The sequence below is a fragment of the Erinaceus europaeus genome, chromosome 13 (genome assembly GCF_950295315.1).
Source record: "Erinaceus europaeus chromosome 13, mEriEur2.1, whole genome shotgun sequence".
Taxonomy (NCBI): Eukaryota; Metazoa; Chordata; class Mammalia; order Eulipotyphla; family Erinaceidae; genus Erinaceus; species Erinaceus europaeus.
In genome coordinates, this window is record NC_080174.1 from 81,732,222 (window position 1) to 81,750,317 (window position 18,096).

The window sequence follows — 18,096 nt, forward strand, 5'->3', positions numbered from 1 at the left end:
GGCCCCTCTATGTGGATTTTTTTCATCCACTAACAGAATAAAACCAAGAGATGTACACATGTATCACAGCGAAGAGTATGTTCACGCCTCCTACCTGAGTAGCCTGGATGTTCACATTCCCTTCTCTTAAGAGTCTCCATACGACAGCCATGTCCTCGTCGGTCTCTGCAGAAGCCAGTGGAGTGATCATCACCGCGGTGTAGCCGGCTTTGTTCTGAAGATCCACGTTGCAGACACCTACAAGAGCAGCAGTGAGAGCACTGGACGAGCTCCCAAGGGTCCAGGCGGGAACGTGCTCTCGTCTGTACAGAAGGCTGCTTGCTGCCTGTCAGCTCATGAGTGATGGCACAGGACAGACAGTTCCACAGTGGTGGAAAATTTCTTGCAGCCTTTGAAACTGGCTACATTTCTTTTCAAGACTTTCTGAGGATACCCAATGACAAAAGCCACAGTGGGATCAGAGATTGCCAAGCGGACCGAAGACTGTGATTTCATCCTCACAGGTGGAATATTATTCCCATTCTACAGATGAGGCCACTGAAGGCCAGTGAAGCTACATCAGTGAAGGGGAAGTGGGCTGTCTGATTCTAGAATCCATCACTTAATTTTTTATAATTTTTCCAATATTTATTTATTTATTCATTCCCTTTTATTGCCCTTGTTGCTGTTATTCATGTTGTTATTGTTGGATAGGACAGAGAGAAATGGAGAGAGGAAGGGAAAAAAGAGAAGGAGAGAGAAAGCTAGACACCTGCAGACCTGCTTCACCGCCTGTGAAGCGACGCCCCTGCAGGTGGGGGAGCCGGGGCCTCGAACCCGGATCCTTATGCCGGTCCTTGAGCTTTGTGCCACGTGTGCTCAACCTGCTGTGCTACTGCCCGACTTCCCCATCACTTAATTTTTTTGGGTTGTTTTTTGTTTTAATATTTTAGCTTTTATCTTATACGATAGAAATGGGGGTGAGGTGGGCGGGCGGTGGTGTACCGGGTTAGATGCACAGGTTACAATGTGCAAGGGCCCGGGTTTGAACCCCCACCCCCACCTACAGAGGGGAAAAGCTTCATGAGTGGCAAAGTAGGTCTGCAGGTAGGTGTCTCTCAAATAAATAAAATAAAATAAAGAGATAGAGAAAGACAGACAGACAGACAGCTGCAACACTGCTTCACCACTCACGAAGCTTCCTCACTGAAGGTGGGGAAGGGAACTCGAACCCGAGTCCTTGAGCTCTGGAACACACGCGCTTAACTAGGTGCACCACTGCCCGGCCACAAGCTGTCATTTACCCAGCCACAATGCAGCGACATCTGTGCATGTTGGGTCTCTCTTATGTCTGTTTGTGGGCCTAGTGATCTTGGTACATCAAGTCACTTAGCTTTCCTTCCTTTATAAAATGGGGACAATATCAGTGCCTACCTCTCAGGGTTCTAGTAACATTTAATGAGTTTTTCATCCACCAGGTTCCAGATGCTAACATGATGCCAACCGGATTTCCTTGGACAGACAACCCCACCAATGTGTCCTGGAGCCCTGCTTCCCCAGAGCTCTGCCCCACTAGGGAAAGAGAGTGGCAGGCTGGGAGTATGGATCGACCTGTCAACGTCCATGTTCAGTGGGGAAGCAATTACAGAAGCCAGACCTTCCACCTTCTGCATCCCACAATGACCTTGGATCCATACTCCCAGAGGGATAAAGAATAGGAAAGCTATCAGGGCAGAGGATGGGATACGGAGTTCTGGTGGTGGGAGTTGTGTGGAGTTGTACCCCTCTTATCCTATGGTTTTGTCAGTGTTTCCATTTTATAAATAAATTTTTTTTTTTAAATAATGAGCTTATATATTTATATCCCTGAGGAGAGTAACTCATGAATAATCAACATTCAATAGAGCTGTTAGGATTGCTACTCAAAATGGCATTTTTTTTTAAAATATCCTTGTTACTGCCCAGGAAGATTTAGCTATTTGTTGGCACCAATCTGGTTTACTGGACAGTGTCAGCTGGGAAGATTTACAAAGGGCAAACACCCCAACATTTGTTTGACTTTTCCTCCATCTACCCCAAACCATTTTTCAGAAATGGACCTTAATAAAAACAGGATGCAGAAAAGTCAATGTGGTCATTTACCAGCAGTTTCCTCCCTGACCGTTATGGCCAGTTGGGAAGCTAAGTAACACCTGGCATATCTTGTGCATACACAGCAATCAGCAGTATGGACCTCCCAGGTAATTCACAAAAATCTACCTGATGGAGGGTGAGTGAATCAAACTGAGTCAAGAGCAGTGGTGCTTGTTAGAAAGTTTTTGTTTGTTTGTTTTGCCTCCAGGGTTATCGCTGGGGCTCGATGCCTGCACCACGAATCCACTGCTCCTGTAGGCTATTTTTTCCCCTTTTGTTGCCCTTGTTGTTTATCACTGTTGTTGTTGTTAGTGTTGTTGTTATTGCTGTCATTGTTGTTGGATAGGACACAGAGAAATGAAGAGAGGAGGGGAAGATAGATACCTGCAGACCTGCTTCACCACTTGTGAAGTGACTCCCCTGCAGGTGGGAAGCCGGGGGGCTGGAAACGGGATCCTTATGCAAAGTTTTTATGAAGGTCATAAAATGTGACCTTTCTTAGAAGCAGCTGATAGAGCTCTGGAACTGAGACTGAATACAAGGGCTCTTTGCCAGCTTTAGTCCAGAGCACCAGAACAGGTTACATAATCATTAAAAAAAAAAAAAAAAATTCAGGCTTTTGGTGGTGCCAGGGAACTGAACCTGGGACTTCAGAATCTCAAGCATGAAAGCTTTTGCATATAATCACTATGCTATATGCTATCTTTCTTTCTCTCTCTCTCTCTCTCCCTTTCCCTCTCTCTCATTGTCACCAAGGTTATCTCTGGGGCTTGGTGCCAGCACTAAGAATTCACAACTCTGGTGGCCAGTTTTCTCATTTTTTTTTTTCCTTTCTATTTTATTTTTACTTGACAGGACAGAAATTGAGAGGGAAGGGGAGAGAGAAAGATAGACACAGCTGTAGACCTACTTCACCACTTGTGAAGTGTCCTCCCTGCAGGCAGTGGGGGCTCAAACTCAGATCCTTACGCATGGTGATATGTGTAGTGCTTAGCTGGGTGTGCCACTGTCCAGCTCCCCACCACTGTGCTATCTCCAGGCCCCCACCGAGGCGGCCACACCTGACCTGTCTCCAGCAGCAGTTTCACGATGGAGAAGTTGGAGTGTGACACACTGTAGTGAAGGGCCGTGTTCCCATTGCCATCTGCTAAATTGACAAGCAGCTTCAGGAAGTGTGGGGAGTGAGGCTGAACTCTGTGGAGGTAGGCAGCCACCAGCGCTGGACTGGATGATTTCCGGCTGGAGACGCGAAACCACTCTTGACTGACGGTGTTCAAGCTCTGTCTCTGGGACACCAAGACAAAAGCAACAACAACAACAACAGTTTCCTAAGAGGTTATCTGGTCCGGGGTGGTCCAGGGGGCATTAGTTTTCACTGGGAAAAAAATCAGCTATGGATTCCTTTCTTTCTTTCTTTCTTTTTTTGCCTCCAGGGTTATTGCTGGGGCTCAGTGCCTGCACTCTCTCCCTTTACACTGTCTGAACTGGAAGACGCTTTGAAGAGGGTTAAACCGGGAACAGCTGCTGGCTATGATAACATCACCCCAGAACTCATTCTTAACCTGGGTCCCGCGGCAAAGAAGTGGCTCGCTTCATTCCTGTCCCACATCTTGGAATCTGAGTCTATGCCCAAAGTTTGGCGTCGTGCGAAGGTAATAGCAGTTTTGAAACCAAAGAAAGACCCAACACTGGCTGCCAGCTATAGACCAATTTCTCTCCTCTCCATGTGTTACAAAGTCCTTGAGAGGCTGCTTCTGTCACGTATTTCTCCTCTTACAGAGAAATTCCTATCACCCGCCCAAGCTGGTTTCCGCCCAGGAAGATCTACCTGCGAACAAGCCCTGGCCCTCTCAACTTACATTGAAAATGGATTCCAGAAGAATTTAAAGACGGGTGCTGTCTTTGTTGATCTCACAGTAGCCTATGACACGGTCTGGCACCGTGGTCTCCTAGTCAAGATCTCAAGATGCCTGCCTCCATGGGTGGCCAACACTATATCGTTTCTTCTCCAAAACAGAAGATTCCGGGTGCATCTGGGTGACAAGTCTAGCAGATGGAGAATTGTCTCAAGTGGCCTCCCCCAGGGCTCTGTTCTGGCTCCTACGCTATTTAATATTTACATCAATGACCTCCCAGAACTTCTTCAAGGAAGTTCATCTACGCCGATGACATCTGCTGTGCAACTCAGGCATCCAAGTTCGACATCCTCGAGGAAACACTCACAAAAAACATGTCTCTGATATCTGATTACTGTAAAAAATGGCGACTAATCCCTAGCACTGCAAAAACGGTATCATCTGTTTTCCATCTACACCATGCCTCGGCCTCGCGTGAGCTTAATGTGCAGCTTGGCGATACGAGAATCCGGCATGAAGCCCAGCCAGTCTATCTTGGCGTTACTCTCGATCGCACTCTGTCATTTCACAAACATCTCATAAAAACTGCAGCAAAGGTGGGCGCGAGGAATAACATCATTGCAAGACTGGCCAGCTCCTCATGGGGCGCGAGCGCTTCCACACTACGATCATCCTCTCTGGCATTATGCTATTCCACTGCAGAATACTGTGCCCCAGTATGGTTCCGTAGCCCCCATGTCCACTTGGTCGATTCCAAATTATATTCCTCCATGAGGATAATTTCTGGAACCATCCGTTCCACCCCGGTTCCATGGCTGCCAGTTCTTAGCAACATCGCCCCGCCAGATATTCGTCGGGATGCGGCATCATCTAAGTTCATTTCCCACGTCTACGCCCCACCGGACCTGCCAATATACGCGGATATCTTCGCCCACCCTGTCCAACGCTTGACGTCTCGTCACCCAATCTGGTCCCCTACGCCTACACTGAACTTCTCTGTTCCAGTCTCTTGGAAATAGAGTTGGCAGTCAGCTGAGGTCAAGAACAAACACCTCATCACAGACCCCTGCAAGCGTCAACCCGGCTTTGACCTAGCACGTTATGATCGGGCCCTCCTCAATCGCTATCGAACAGGCCATGGCCGGTGCGCCGCTATGTTCCATCGCTGGGGGGCCAGAGACGACCCGAACTGCCCCTGCGGCTCCAGACAGACTATGACCCACATAGTCAACCACATAGCCACCTCTCCAGATTCAAAGGAGGTCTCGAAACTTTACATCAGGCTCAACCTGATGCTGTTTACTGGCTACGGAAGAAGGGCAAACGCTAGAAGAAGAAAGTGCCTGCACCATGAATCCCCTGCTCCTGGAGGCCATTTTTTTCCCTTTTGTTGCCCTTGTTGTAGTTATTATTATTGTTGTTGATGATGTCGTCATTGTTGGATAGGACAGAGAGAAATGGAGAGAGAAGGGGAAGACAGAGAGGGGGAGGGAAAGATAGACACCTGCAGACCTGCTTTACTGCTCGTGAAATGACTCCCCCGCAGGTAGGGAGCTTGGGGCTCGAACCCGCATCCTTATGCCGGTCCTTGCGCTTTGTGCCACGTGCGCTTAACCTGCTGTGCAACTGCCTGACCCCCTTTGGATTCCTCTCTCTCTTCAACTTCCAGGTGGCACTCAGAGATGCTGGGGTTTGGATGCAGCAACATATTTGGGGACTGTGGGATAAACCTCCCAAGTGAGGTAGAAAGGAGAATTGAGAGTGGTCCGGGAGGTGGTGCAGTGGGTAAAGCATTGGACTCTCAAGCGTGAGATCCCAAGTTCAATCCCTGGCAGCACATGTACCAGAGTGATGTCTGGTTCTGTCTCTCTCTCTCTCCTCCTATCTTTCTCATTAATAAACAAATAAAATAATAATAGAAAAAAAAGAGAATTGAGGGGGCAGGATGGTGGTGCATCTGGTCGAGCCTACATGTTATCATGTGTGAGAACCTGGGTTCAAGTCCTGGTCCCCACCCGCACGGCAAAAGCTTCATGAGTGGTAGAGCAGTACTGCAGGTATCTCTCTTTCTCTTTCTTTTTATTTGTTTTATTTACTTATTTATTATTGGATAGAGACAAATTAAGGGGGGAGATAGGAAGAGAGACAGAGAGACCCCTGCAGCCCTGCTTCAGCACTTGTGAAGCTTTCCCCCTGCAGGTGGGGACCAGGAGCTTGAACCTGGGTCCTTGTGCACTGTCATGTGTGCGCTCAACCAGTTGAAGTGCCACCTGGCCCTCTTCCTTCCTCCCTTTCTCTCTTTCCTTCTTTCTCTTCCTGTCTCTCTTTCTTCTCAACTTCTCTGTCTCTATCCAATAAATAAGTAAATAAATTGTATATATATATATATATATATATATATATATATATATATATATATGGGGGGGCAGTGGTGCATGTGGTTAAGTGCACATATTACAATGCACAAGGGCCTGGGTTCAAGTCCCTGTTCCCCACCTGCAGGGGAAAAGCTACCAAGTGGTGAAGCAAGTCTGCAGGGATCTTTCTCTCTCTCTCTCTCCATCTCTCCCTCCTCTCTCAATTTCTCTCCGTCTCTATTCAATAATGAATAAATAAATAAAATATTTTTTAAAAAATGCCACAAAAAAGGATTGAAAGGACACAATGACTGGCAACAAAGCATTCGCTGCACGACAGCCTGAGTCACTGTAACTGAAGACCACAACCCCTCTCTGCACAGGCCAGCTGCGACCCTCGCTTCGGTGCTGCTCAGATGAGTGACCTATGTTGACCTTACCCCAAGGCTCTGCTGGGACTCCTCTGTGTTTGCAATAGGCAAAGCTAGAGAGTTCCCACATTTCACTAGTGAGAAAAATGCCTGCTGAAGTTCAGAAAACAACATAATTTAGGCTTGAAATAAAACCCAAACAGCTGTGTTTGAATTATCTTTGGCTTTTAAGCTTTGGAAAGGCATTAACATGACCCACAGCAGGGGCCAGCTATCTGTATCTGTAAGTCACAGGCCCTTTGCAGCTGTGAGTGAGGCCCTTCAGTGTAAATGGTATCAGCTTTGTGTGTGACATGACCTACGTGTTTAAAACAGAACCTGTTTGGGTTCTTAAAGTAAATAGTGAGAAACGACGGGGGTGTGGTTGCCAGAAATGATTTCGGACTCATTTGGGAAAGGATTCTGAATTTGGAGACACTAAACCAATGTGGCCAGGTTTATCCTCGCTTTGCTGTGTGACCATAGAATTCATGTACTGGGGCGGGAGAACAGCATGATGGTTATGCAAAATAATAAAATAATAATAATAATAATAAATAAACAAAATTAAAAAATAAAATAAAACAAACAAAAAAACCCCTTCATGCCTAGAACCCTGAGGCCCCTGGTTCAATCCCCAGCACCACCATAAACCAGAACTGAGCAATGCTCTGGTTAAAAATAAATAAATAAAATGTAATTGTTAATGCTTTAAAAAAATTTTTTTAAAGATTTTATTTATTTATTAATGAAAAACATAGGAGGAGAGAGAACCAGACACTCTGGTACATATGCTGCTGGGGATTGAACTCAGGACCTCATGCTTAAGAGTCCAATGCTTTTTTAAAAAAAATTTATTTATTCCTTTTTGTTGCCCTTGTTTTTTTATTGTTGTAGTTATTACTGTTGTTGTTATTGATGTTGTTGTAGTTGGATAGGACAGAGAGAAATGGAGAGAGGAGGGGAAGACAGAGAGGGGGAGAAAAAGACACCTGCAGACCTGCTTCACCACCTGTGAAGCGACGCCCCTGCAGGTGGGGAGCTGGGCGCTTGAACCCGGATCCTTATGCCGGTCCTTGTGCATTGCCCCACCTGTGCTTAACCCGCTGCGCTACTTCCCGACTCCCCTCCCCCCTTCTTTTTAAAAGATTTTATTTATGAGAAAGATAGGAGGAAAGAGAAAGAACCAGACATCACTCTGGCACATATGCTGCCGGATTGAACTCGGGACCTCATGCTTGAGAGTGCAGAGCTTTACTACTGCGCCACCTCCCAGACCACGAGAGTCCGATGCTTTATCCACTGCGCCACTTCCCAGACCACTATTTTTTTAATTTTATATTTGACAGGACAGAGAGAAATGGAGGGGAGAGAACGAGAGGCGGCTGCAACTCCCCTTTACTGGTGGTCAAGCTTCCTCCCTGCAGGTGGGGCCTGGGTCTTTGTGCGTGGTAATGTGTGTGCTCAACCAAGTGCACCACTACCCAGGCCCTAATGCGATTAGTTTTTAAAAATGAAAGCCATGTGGGGGCCGCGCGCTAGCGCAGCGGGTTAAGCGCACATGGTGCGAAGCACAAGGACCAGCAGAAGGATCCCCACCTGTAGGGAAGTCACTTCACAAGTGGTGTCTTTCTCTCTCCCTCTGTCTGCCCTCCTCTCTCGATTTCTCTCTGTCCTATCCAACAACAACAGCAATAACAACAATAACTACAAGGGCAACAAAATGGAAAAATGGCCTCCAGGAGCAGTAGAATCGTATTGCAGGCAGGCACCAAGTCCCAGCAATAACTCTTGAGGCAAAAAAAAAAAAAAAAAGGAAGTCAAGTACCATGTTGAACCTCATCTTGTCTATAGAATGAAGGGGGAGGGGGAAGAACAGTTAGCCCTCTGGCTTACAAGATGAAGTCCTTGTACAAATGGCTTTTTTTTTTTTTTTGATTAATCAGTTCAATGAATTTATTTTGGATACAAACAGAAATTGAGAGGGCAGGGCTCTCTCTCTCTCTAGAGAGGGAGGGGTAGAGAGAGGGAGAGAGAGCCCTGCAGCACTGATTCACTACTTGTGAATCAGGGACTTGAGCCCTCCTTGCATGGGTCTTTACACTTAGTACTATCTGCGCTTAACTGGGTGCACCACTGCGCAGCCGCCATGTTATAATTTTTTACATTTCTTTTTTATTTTAAAAAAATATTTATTCCCTTTTGTTGCCTTTGTTGTTTTATTGTTGTAGCTATTATTGTTGTTGTTATTGATGTCGTCGTTGTTGGGTAGGACAGAAAGAAATGGAGAGAGGAGGGGAAGACAGAGAGGGGGGGAGAAAGACAGACACCTGCAAACCTGCTTCACCGCCTGTGAAGCGACTCCCCTGCAGGTGGGGAGCCGGGGGCTCGAACCAGGATCCTTACGCCGGTCCTTGTGCTTTGTGCCACCTGTGCTTAAGCCGCTGAGCTACTGCCCGACTCCCATGTTGTAATTTCTTTACCTCCCTCTTTCTATCTCTGTATCTCTGTCTCTGTGTTCCTTTCTGAAAGTCATTCTGGATTTGTGAAGTCATGTCAGTGACAGAGAAAAGGAAAAATATTCTAGGTTGAAACCACTTTTGCTCAGTATCCTCCAAGGCATCCCGTGAACTACAAATGGCTTTGATAGTAGAAACAGTCAGATTTTCTATGGCTGCTACACTTTATAGACTTTCTCTTTGACACATGGAATTTTTAGGCGAATTGGGAGGATTCTAACATTAAGAGACAAATCGTGAAACTAAAAACAAAAAAGAGCTAAGAAGTAACTTCTTTATTATTTTTTAAAATATTTATTTATTTTCTCTTTTGTTGCCCTTGTTGTTTTTCATTACTGTTGTGGTTATTATTGTTGTTGTTATGGATGTTGTCGTTGTTGGATAGGACAGAGAGAAATGGAGAAGAGGAGGGGAAGATGGAGGGGAAGACGGAGAGGGGGAGAGAAAGATAAGACACCTGCAGACCTGCTTCACCTCCTGTGAAGGGACCCCCCTGCTTCACCTCCCTGTGGGGAGCTGGGGGTTGGAACCGGGATCTTTATGCTGGTCCTTGTGCTTTGTGCCAAGTGTGCTTAAGCAACTGTGCTACCGCCCGACCCCAGAAATAACTTACTTCTGTAACTCATTTGAGAGTTAGCAATGGGGTATTTTATTAAGATTTATTTACTGATGTTCATTTATTTAAGAGAGAGAACCAAAGCATTGCTCTGACATTTGCGATACCAGGGGTTGAACTCGGGACCTTATGCATATAAGCCTCACACTTTATCTACTATGCCGCCTCCTGGTTTACTGCAATTGGAGTTTTAGACCAGCATCTACATCTTATATTGTTTGTTTGATGAGCTGGGAAAAGTAACTCCCCAAATCAGCTATGCCAAAATAATGACAAGGAAATGAACTGTATGATCTTATTTTTAATTAAAAAATATTTTAAAAAATTTATTTGTTATTAGATATACAGAAGAGAAATTGAGAGGATAGGAGGAGATAGAGAGGGAAAGATACAGAAAGACACCTACAGCCCTGCTTCACCACCTGTGAAGCTGCCTCCCTTCAGATGGGGACCAGGGGCTTGAACCTGGGTCCTTAAGCATTGTAATGTGAGAGCTTAACCAAGTGCATCACCACCTGCCCCCGTTTTGTTTTTCTTTTCCTCTCTACCTCCTCCTCCTTTCTCAATTTTTCTCTGTCTCTATCTAATAATAAATAAAATATAATGACATTTCTTTAAAGAGAGAGAGGGGTGGGGAGAGAGGCACAGAGAGAGAGGCAAGACAGCACAGTACTGCTCTGTTATGCATTAATTGCCCACTGTCTCCACAGTGCTCCTTCTGTGGTGCTGGGGCTCATACCCTGGGTATCAGGCACAGTAAGGCAAGTTTTCAAGGTGAATTTTCTCCCTGCCCCACCCTCACTTTTCAGTGAAGAAACTGAGGCCTTGAGTGTTGAACTGGACATGCTCAGTTATCTCAAAGAAATTTATTCCTGGGACTGGAATAAATTCCAACTTATATGTTTTTTGTTTGTTTGTTTCTGCTTTCCAGGGTTACTGCTGGGACTCAGTGCCTACACTACGAATCCACTGCTCCTGGAGGCCATTTTTCCCATTTCGTTACCCTTGTTATTGTTGCCACTGCCCTTGTTGTTGTTGGATAGGACAAAAAGAAATTGAGAGAGGAGGGGAAGGTAGAGTGGTGGAGAGAAAGATAGATACCTGCAGACCTGCTTCACCATCTGTGAAGCGACTCCCCAAGGGCTCGAACTGGTATCCTTACACCGGTCCTTGTGCTTTGCACCATGTGCGCTTAACCCATGTGCACTACCTCCGGCACTCCCCCCCCCCCTTTTAAAGATTTTATTCATTAATGAAAAAGACAGGAGGAGAAAGAACCAGACCTCACTCTGGTACATGTGCTGCCGGGGATTGAACTTAGGACAGGTTATGAGGCAGTCTGGTGCTTTATCCACTGCGCCATCTCCTGGACCACCAACTTACATGTTCTCTCTGCTCTACTCTTGGCTCTACCGTGAGCAACTCTGATGACACTTGGGGAGCAGAGCCTCATAACCTGTACTAACTGCAGCATGCACCAGCCTGCTTCTCAGTTTACTCCTTCACCTCTGGCAGCAAAGTGTAGGCACATGCAAAAATAACTCCAAGGAAGGGACTCCTGCATGCATGCTCACGCTGCCACCTCAGGCAAGAGAGCAAAGTCAGTCAGTTGAAACTAGCAGCTTCAACACAACAAGTGTCACCTCAGCATACTTCACTGTGTCTGGAGACTTCAGGTGTGGAATGACAACCCTTCAGCTTCATCACTCGGGTGAGATCTTTCCTTTCATAGTATTCTCTAATTCCATTCCAGGTGGTTCACTTCCTAACAAAGTCCCAAAACCTAGATATAGACCAGGTCCCCTGAGATAGAGCATATGTATCCATAACACGTATCCATAAACTAGGGCAAAATATATACCTGAAAGCAAAAGTACACAATAGTCTGCAGTAACCCCCAACACTTCACCTGCACTATTTCAGCCTTTAGGTTCATGATTGTTCAACGATTTGTTTGGCTTTGTATGTTAACTCTCTTGTCAGCCACCAGGTTCCAGATGCCAGCAGGATGCCAGCCAGACTTCCCTGGACAGGCAACCCCACCACCCCTCCTGGAGCTCCTTTTCCCCAGAACCCCACCCTACTAGAGAAAGAGAGAGGCAGGCTGGGAGTATGGATCGACCAGTCAACGCCTATGTTCAGTGGAGAAGCAATTACAGAAGCCAGACCTTCCACCTTCTGCATCCCACAACGAGCTTGAGTCCATACTCCCAGAGGGATAAAGAATAGGAAAGCTATCAGGGGAGGAGATGGTATATAGAGATCTGGTGTTGGGAATTGTGTGGAGTTGCACCCCTCCTATCCTACGGTTTTGTTAATGTCTCCTTTTTTAAAATAAAATAAATTATTAAAAAAACAAAAGAAAGAAACTAGCAGCTTAAACAGTATGAACATCTTTACAGGACAGTGAAAAAAAAAAGTCAGAGTACCAAGTGTTGGTCAGTGGTGATCTCCTTGTCTGGCAGATGCTGGCTCAGTGCCTGGCATGCATTAAGAAATTCTTCAGAAGGTTTGTATCTAAAAGAAAAAAACAAAACAAGTAGATATCAGATTCCTTGTTGATATAGAAAGGTTATTCCTTGTCTCGATTTTCACTTGTCAGCAGCTTGAACACTCAAAGTGGACAGCTTTCTAGGGTAAGAGGTACTCCTCAGGATGGAGTGAGTGGGACAAGATTTGGTTCCTGAACTCCTTGGAAGAATGAGGAAAGTACATTGCCCTTTTTGTTCTGCCATTTTGGGGAGGGAATGCCTAAGTGGTCTGGGGGGCCGCAGGCCTGACAACCACTTCTGACAAGCTGGGAAAGAAAGGGACCAAACGTTTTCTGCCTGAGTGACTGGAAAAAATCCAGACTTCAATCTACGCTAGCAAATTCCATCACGTTATTCTTCCATGAAGGACACCAAGCATGTCGAAAGAGTCAATAGAATGACTGTCAATTAAACCGCAGCCACTGGCCATGATCAGTACTCTTCCTCTGCTAGGAAGGCAGCAGGGTTGAGAGACCTCAGTTGGTATTTAGAACAGTTTTATTTAATGTTGTTGTCATCAGGGTTCTTGCAGCCTACATGACTATACGATTCCAGGCAGTTATTTTCTTCCTTTCCAGTTTTTGATTTTGCTTATAGAGGGTAAAAGACAAGAAAGGGGAGAGAGGGGGAGGGGGAGGGAGAAAGAGAGATGCAGAGAGACAGAGAGAGAGAGAGAGAGAGAGAGAAAGGAGGAGGAGAAGGGAAGGAAGAGGAGAAGAGGAAAAGGAAGAGGAAGAAGAAAGAGGAGGAGGACCGGGAGGAGGAGGAGAAGAAATAGAATAGCAGCAAGAGGAAGAGGAGGAGGAGGAGGAGGAGGAGGAGGAGGAGGAGGAGGAGGAGAGGAGGACACCTGTCCTTACCACTCACAAAGCTTCCCCCTTGTAGGTAGGGAACAGTGCTAGGGAATCAGGTCATTGTGCATTGTACCGTGTGTACTCTACCAGGTGCTGTACCCCCTGGCCCTGGGTTGGCATTTTCACTGCATGAGTCACTGGGAAGTCCCATTCATTTATCAGTCCATATGGAGCTGCCATGTTGGAACAGTCCAACCCAACTGCTTGACAATCAATGACTGTTCACTGCTTCTCATGCCTCAACAAGCAGGTTGGGGAATGGTGATAACTGCACTGACTGTTGTCACTTCTGTCATGTATTGAGAGATTACTATTATCTATCTATCTATCTATCTATCAATCTGAATGAATGAAAAAGTAGCATGGGGAATCAGGCTGTAGTGCAACAGGTTAAGCGCACATGGCGCAAAGCCAAAGGATGTGACGCAAAGTGAAAGGATCCTGGTTCGAGCCCCGGGTCCCCACATGCAGTGGAGTCGCTTCACAGGCGGTGAAGCAGGTCTGCAGGTGTCTCTCTGTCTCTCTTCCTCTCTATCTCCCTATCACCCCTTCTCTTTCAATTTCTTCCTGTCTCTATCCAATAACAAATTTAAAAAAAAATTAAAAAAAAAAAAGAGAAAGTAGCATGAAACATTGAACTGCATGGACTCACTTCTCAAAAATTCTGTCTCTACATCTATAAAGTGGGAATTAAAGTAAGTCTCGTCTGGTGGAATTGTTAAAAGATCCCTGTATTATGATATGCATGTAGAGTTCTTCACATTTTCAGTGCTAGGCTGGTGTGAGATTTACATGTAGACCCAGGCCTAGGAGAGCATCTCCTAGAAGCTGGAGTCACAGCTCCCATAATAAATACTCCCACAAATAAGTAATTTTTAAAAAATGACTGAATTGGGGAGTCAGGCAGTAGCACAGTGGGTTAAGTAGAGGTGGTGCAAAGCAAAAGGACCGGCGTAAGGATCCCAGTTTGAGCCCCCGGCTCCCTGCCTTCAGGGGGGTTGCTTCACAGGCGGTGAAGCAGGTCTGCAGGTGTCTGTCTTTCTCTCCCCCTCTCTCCATTTCTCTGTCCTATCCAACAACAATGACAATAGTAACTACAACAATAAAAAAACAACAAGGGCAACAAAAGGGAAAATAAATAAAAAAAAAAAAGACTGAATGAAAGGGTGAGCAAACATACTGGCCCTTGCTCAGACGGTTATGTACGCCCACCTGCGCCGTTCAGACTCACCGACTGGCCTTGGGTTGGGGGAGTTCTTCCCCAGGCCCACCTTCCCCGCCTATTCCGTGGGATCCCTCGGCGAGGCCCTGCCCTGCCTGGAAGCTGGGCCTGGCATCCTTGACTCGCCTGTGCTCTGGGCCGTCACATTTCTTCTCAGCCTCACTGTCAGACAAATCTTCAGAGGAGCTGTCCTCACCACTGGTCTCTTCACTTGAGGTGGTTTCGTAACTGGGGATGAAGCAGAGGTCATTCGTTGGTTTTCAGAATGGAGAACAAGGTGGATTTATAGAGACAGGCAGAAATCAAGAGAGGGAGAGAACCAGGTGGTGATGCACCTGGTTGAGTGCTCACATTACAATGCGCAGGACCTGGGTTTGAGTCCCTGGTCCCCCCCCCCACCTGCAGGGGGAACCTTCCTAAGTGGTGAAGGAGGGTTGCAGATGTCTCTCTGTCTACCTTTCTATCCTCTTCCCTCTAAGTTTCTCTATGTCCTATCAAATAAAATAAATAAAGTTTAAAATAAAATAAAGAACTAAACAAAAAATAAATATTATGGGCAGCGGTAGATAGCATAACAGTTACACAAAGTTGGAGTCAGGTAGTAGCACAGGTGACGCAAAGCGCAAGGACTGTTGTAAGGATCCCCGGTTGGAGTCCCCGGCTCCCCACCTGTAGGGGAGTTGCTTCACAAGTAGTGAAGCAGGTCTGCAGGTGTCTATCTTTCTCTCCCCCTCTCTGTCTTCCCCTCCTCTCTTCATTTCTCTCTGTCCTATCCAACAACGACAACATCAATAACAACAACAATAATCACTACAACAATAAAAACAACAAGGGCAACAAAAGGAAATAAATTTAAAAAAAAAACACAGTTACACAAAGTGATGCTTATGAAGCTTTGAAGACCTAGGTTCAAGCCTCCACACCACTATAAACCAGAGCTGATCAGTGCTCTGGTTAAAAAAAAAAAAAAAGAAAAATGAGAGGGAGAGAGAGAGATATACCTGCAACTCTGCTTTACCACTTGCAAAGTTTTTTCACTGCAGGTGGGAACTGGGGTCACGATCCTAGGTCCTTGCACACTGTAACATGTGCACTCAACCAGGTGCACCACCACCGGCTTCACAAAGTAGACTTTAGATAACACTTCTCAGCCTCCTAGCCATACCCTTCATTCCCTATACCTGCAGGTCTGGGCAAAAAGCATCCTAGGAACTTCAGTGTTAGAGAAACATGTGGCAGAAAAGCCTGGACTCTAATTCCAAAGACCCTTTGAGGAGAAATGAAAGTTGTTTTTGTTTGTTTGTTTTGTAACAGATATACAAAATAGCCCATCCCCTCCTTGGCTGATGGATCTGGATGATCCAGACTGCCAGTTCACGGTTCTCACAAAAACCTTTTGTTTCTGGAATCCCAGTAGTCAGTCCAAAGAGGTGCTCAGATCTGCACAAGCACCTCCCTACTCCCACTCCTGAGTTCTGTGCATTGCCTGACAAATCTTCTGGTCAATTATGAGAACCCTGGGTTGTCTCCCTGCTCTAGTCTAGCTCAAACTTGATAAGGGAGTGTATGTCCCTTAATCCCAACTGTGAGTACTCCCAGCAGAGGCTCATGGGATCAGTGGGCATTGAGGATGCCTAAACAACTATTTGGGGGGTGTAGGTCACTTAATTTGTCCTTCTCTTCCTAGCAATGATCCTTATGTCCAGTGACTCTGCTGAGGTGGTATTTGCCAGGGCCCAGTGAGGAAAGCTCCGGAGGATATATTGATCTCTCAGCTGAAGGTCATACAGGAGAACCCTGATGGAGATGTGGGAGGTTCTGGGCCACAGACACAGAGGCTGGGAGGGGAAGAGATAGGGTGGGAGGAGAAGCAGAGTCCATAGCTTCTATGGAACCCCTGAATCTCTCTGAACAGTGGCCCCTGTGGAAAGTCACTCTGCAGCCTGAATTTGCTGACCTCATCTGCTCCTTGGTATGTTCACATGCTGTCTTGTTTAAACCCAAACATATGTCTTCTTGTATGATACTTGGAACTACCTTTTGCTACCTTGGTGATTAAGAGAGTGGTAGGGAGTGTTACTTTTAGTCAACAGTTCTTACTGTATTGTTCGGGACAAAATGGATGAAATTCAAGGTGATAACATGCTTAGTGAAGAGAGGTGCATCTGGTGCATGTGAGCGCACATGTTACAGTGCATAAAGACCCAGGTTCGAGCCCCCAGTCCCCACCTGCAGAGGGAAAGCTTTGCAAGTGGTGAAGCAGGGCTACAGGTGTCTCTCTGTCTCTTTCCCTATCACCACCTACCCTCTCGATTTCTGGCTGTCTCTATAAAATAAATAAATAAATAGATAATGAAAAATAAAAAATACTAACATACTTAGTGAAGTAAGCGAGGAGGTGAAAGAAAACCACTTGGAGGGGGCTGGGCGGTGGTGCAGCGGGTTAAGCGCACATGACGTGAAGTGCAAGGACTGGCATAAGGATCCCGGTTTGAGCCCCCGGGCCCCCACCTGCAGGGGGGTCTCTTCACAGGCAGTGAAGCAGGTCTGCAGGTGTCTGTCTTTCTCTCACCCTCTCTGTCTTCCCCTCCTCTCTCCATTTTTCTCTGTCCTACCCAATAGCAATAACAACAATAACAACGTTAAAAAAGGGAAAAATAGCCTCCAGGAGCTGTGGATTCATAGTGCAGGCACCAAGTCCCATCGATAACACTAGAGGCAAAAAAAAAAAACAAAAAAAAAAAACAAAACAAACAAACAAAAAAAACCACCACTGGAGAGTTTTACTCATATGTGGAATACAGAGAATTGAAATACATAAACTTGCAAAAGAAAACGTAGCTGACTGTCTCTAATACTTTGTGAAAATGACGATCAATTATCATCGGGTGGGGTAGCAGGTCTGCAGATATCAATCTTTCTCTCCCCCTCTCTGTCCTCCCCTCCTCTCTCCATTTCTCTCTGTACTATCTAAGGACAACGATATCAGTAGCAACAACAATAACTAGAACGACAATAAAAAACAACAAGGGCAACAATAGGAAAGAAGAAAAAGAAAAAAAAAAGATTAGACTGATAACTCCTTTCTGTACCCAGACTGGAGAAAACCAAAACAAATGGTTTTTCCTTGGGCCACAGTATCTGACATTAAAAGGGATGGTAACAGCGGCTCTAGACACTGCATTTCCACACTTCTGATGTTCTCTTCAGAGAACCTGCAATAGGTGATGTCACCCTTTTTGGAATCTGGAATCTTCTCTGGCCTGACTCTTAACAAAATCAGGCCAGCAGGAATTCTAGGCAGCCTGGGCTGGGCTGAGCTGGGCTGGGTACTTTTCCTTGGGACTCCCTTCTCTGTTAGAATTCAACTCAGGGCCTGGGTGGTGGCGCACCTGGTTGAGTGCACATGTTACAGTGCACAAGGACCCAGGTTCGAGCCCCCGTCCCCACCTGCAGGGGAAAAGCTTTGCAAGTGGTGAAGCAGGGCTACAGGTGTCTCTCTGTCTCTCTCCCTCTCTGTCTCCCCCATCCTCTCGACTTCTGGCTGTCTCTATCCAATAAATAAATAAATATAATAAAAAAATTAAAAAAAAAAAAAAAGAATTCAACTCAGCTCCAA

At 46.0% G+C, this 18,096-nt stretch overlaps 1 protein-coding gene across 2 annotated transcripts in view; it reads right to left on the minus strand.

Annotated features, from left to right (window-relative positions):
- KANK4 (KN motif and ankyrin repeat domains 4) overlaps window positions 1-18,096 on the minus strand; it is a 103,629-nt gene that overhangs the window by 14,550 nt on the left and 70,983 nt on the right. For both annotated transcript variants that reach the window (XM_060206316.1, XM_060206317.1), the window contains exons 5-8: window positions 14,487-14,705; window positions 12,300-12,387; window positions 3,179-3,398; window positions 95-237 (exon numbers count right to left, since the gene is read on the minus strand). In XM_060206316.1, coding sequence (XP_060062299.1) covers window positions 95-237; window positions 3,179-3,398; window positions 12,300-12,387; window positions 14,487-14,705 — 670 coding nt within the window. The remainder of the gene's footprint in view (window positions 1-94; window positions 238-3,178; window positions 3,399-12,299; window positions 12,388-14,486; window positions 14,706-18,096) is intronic.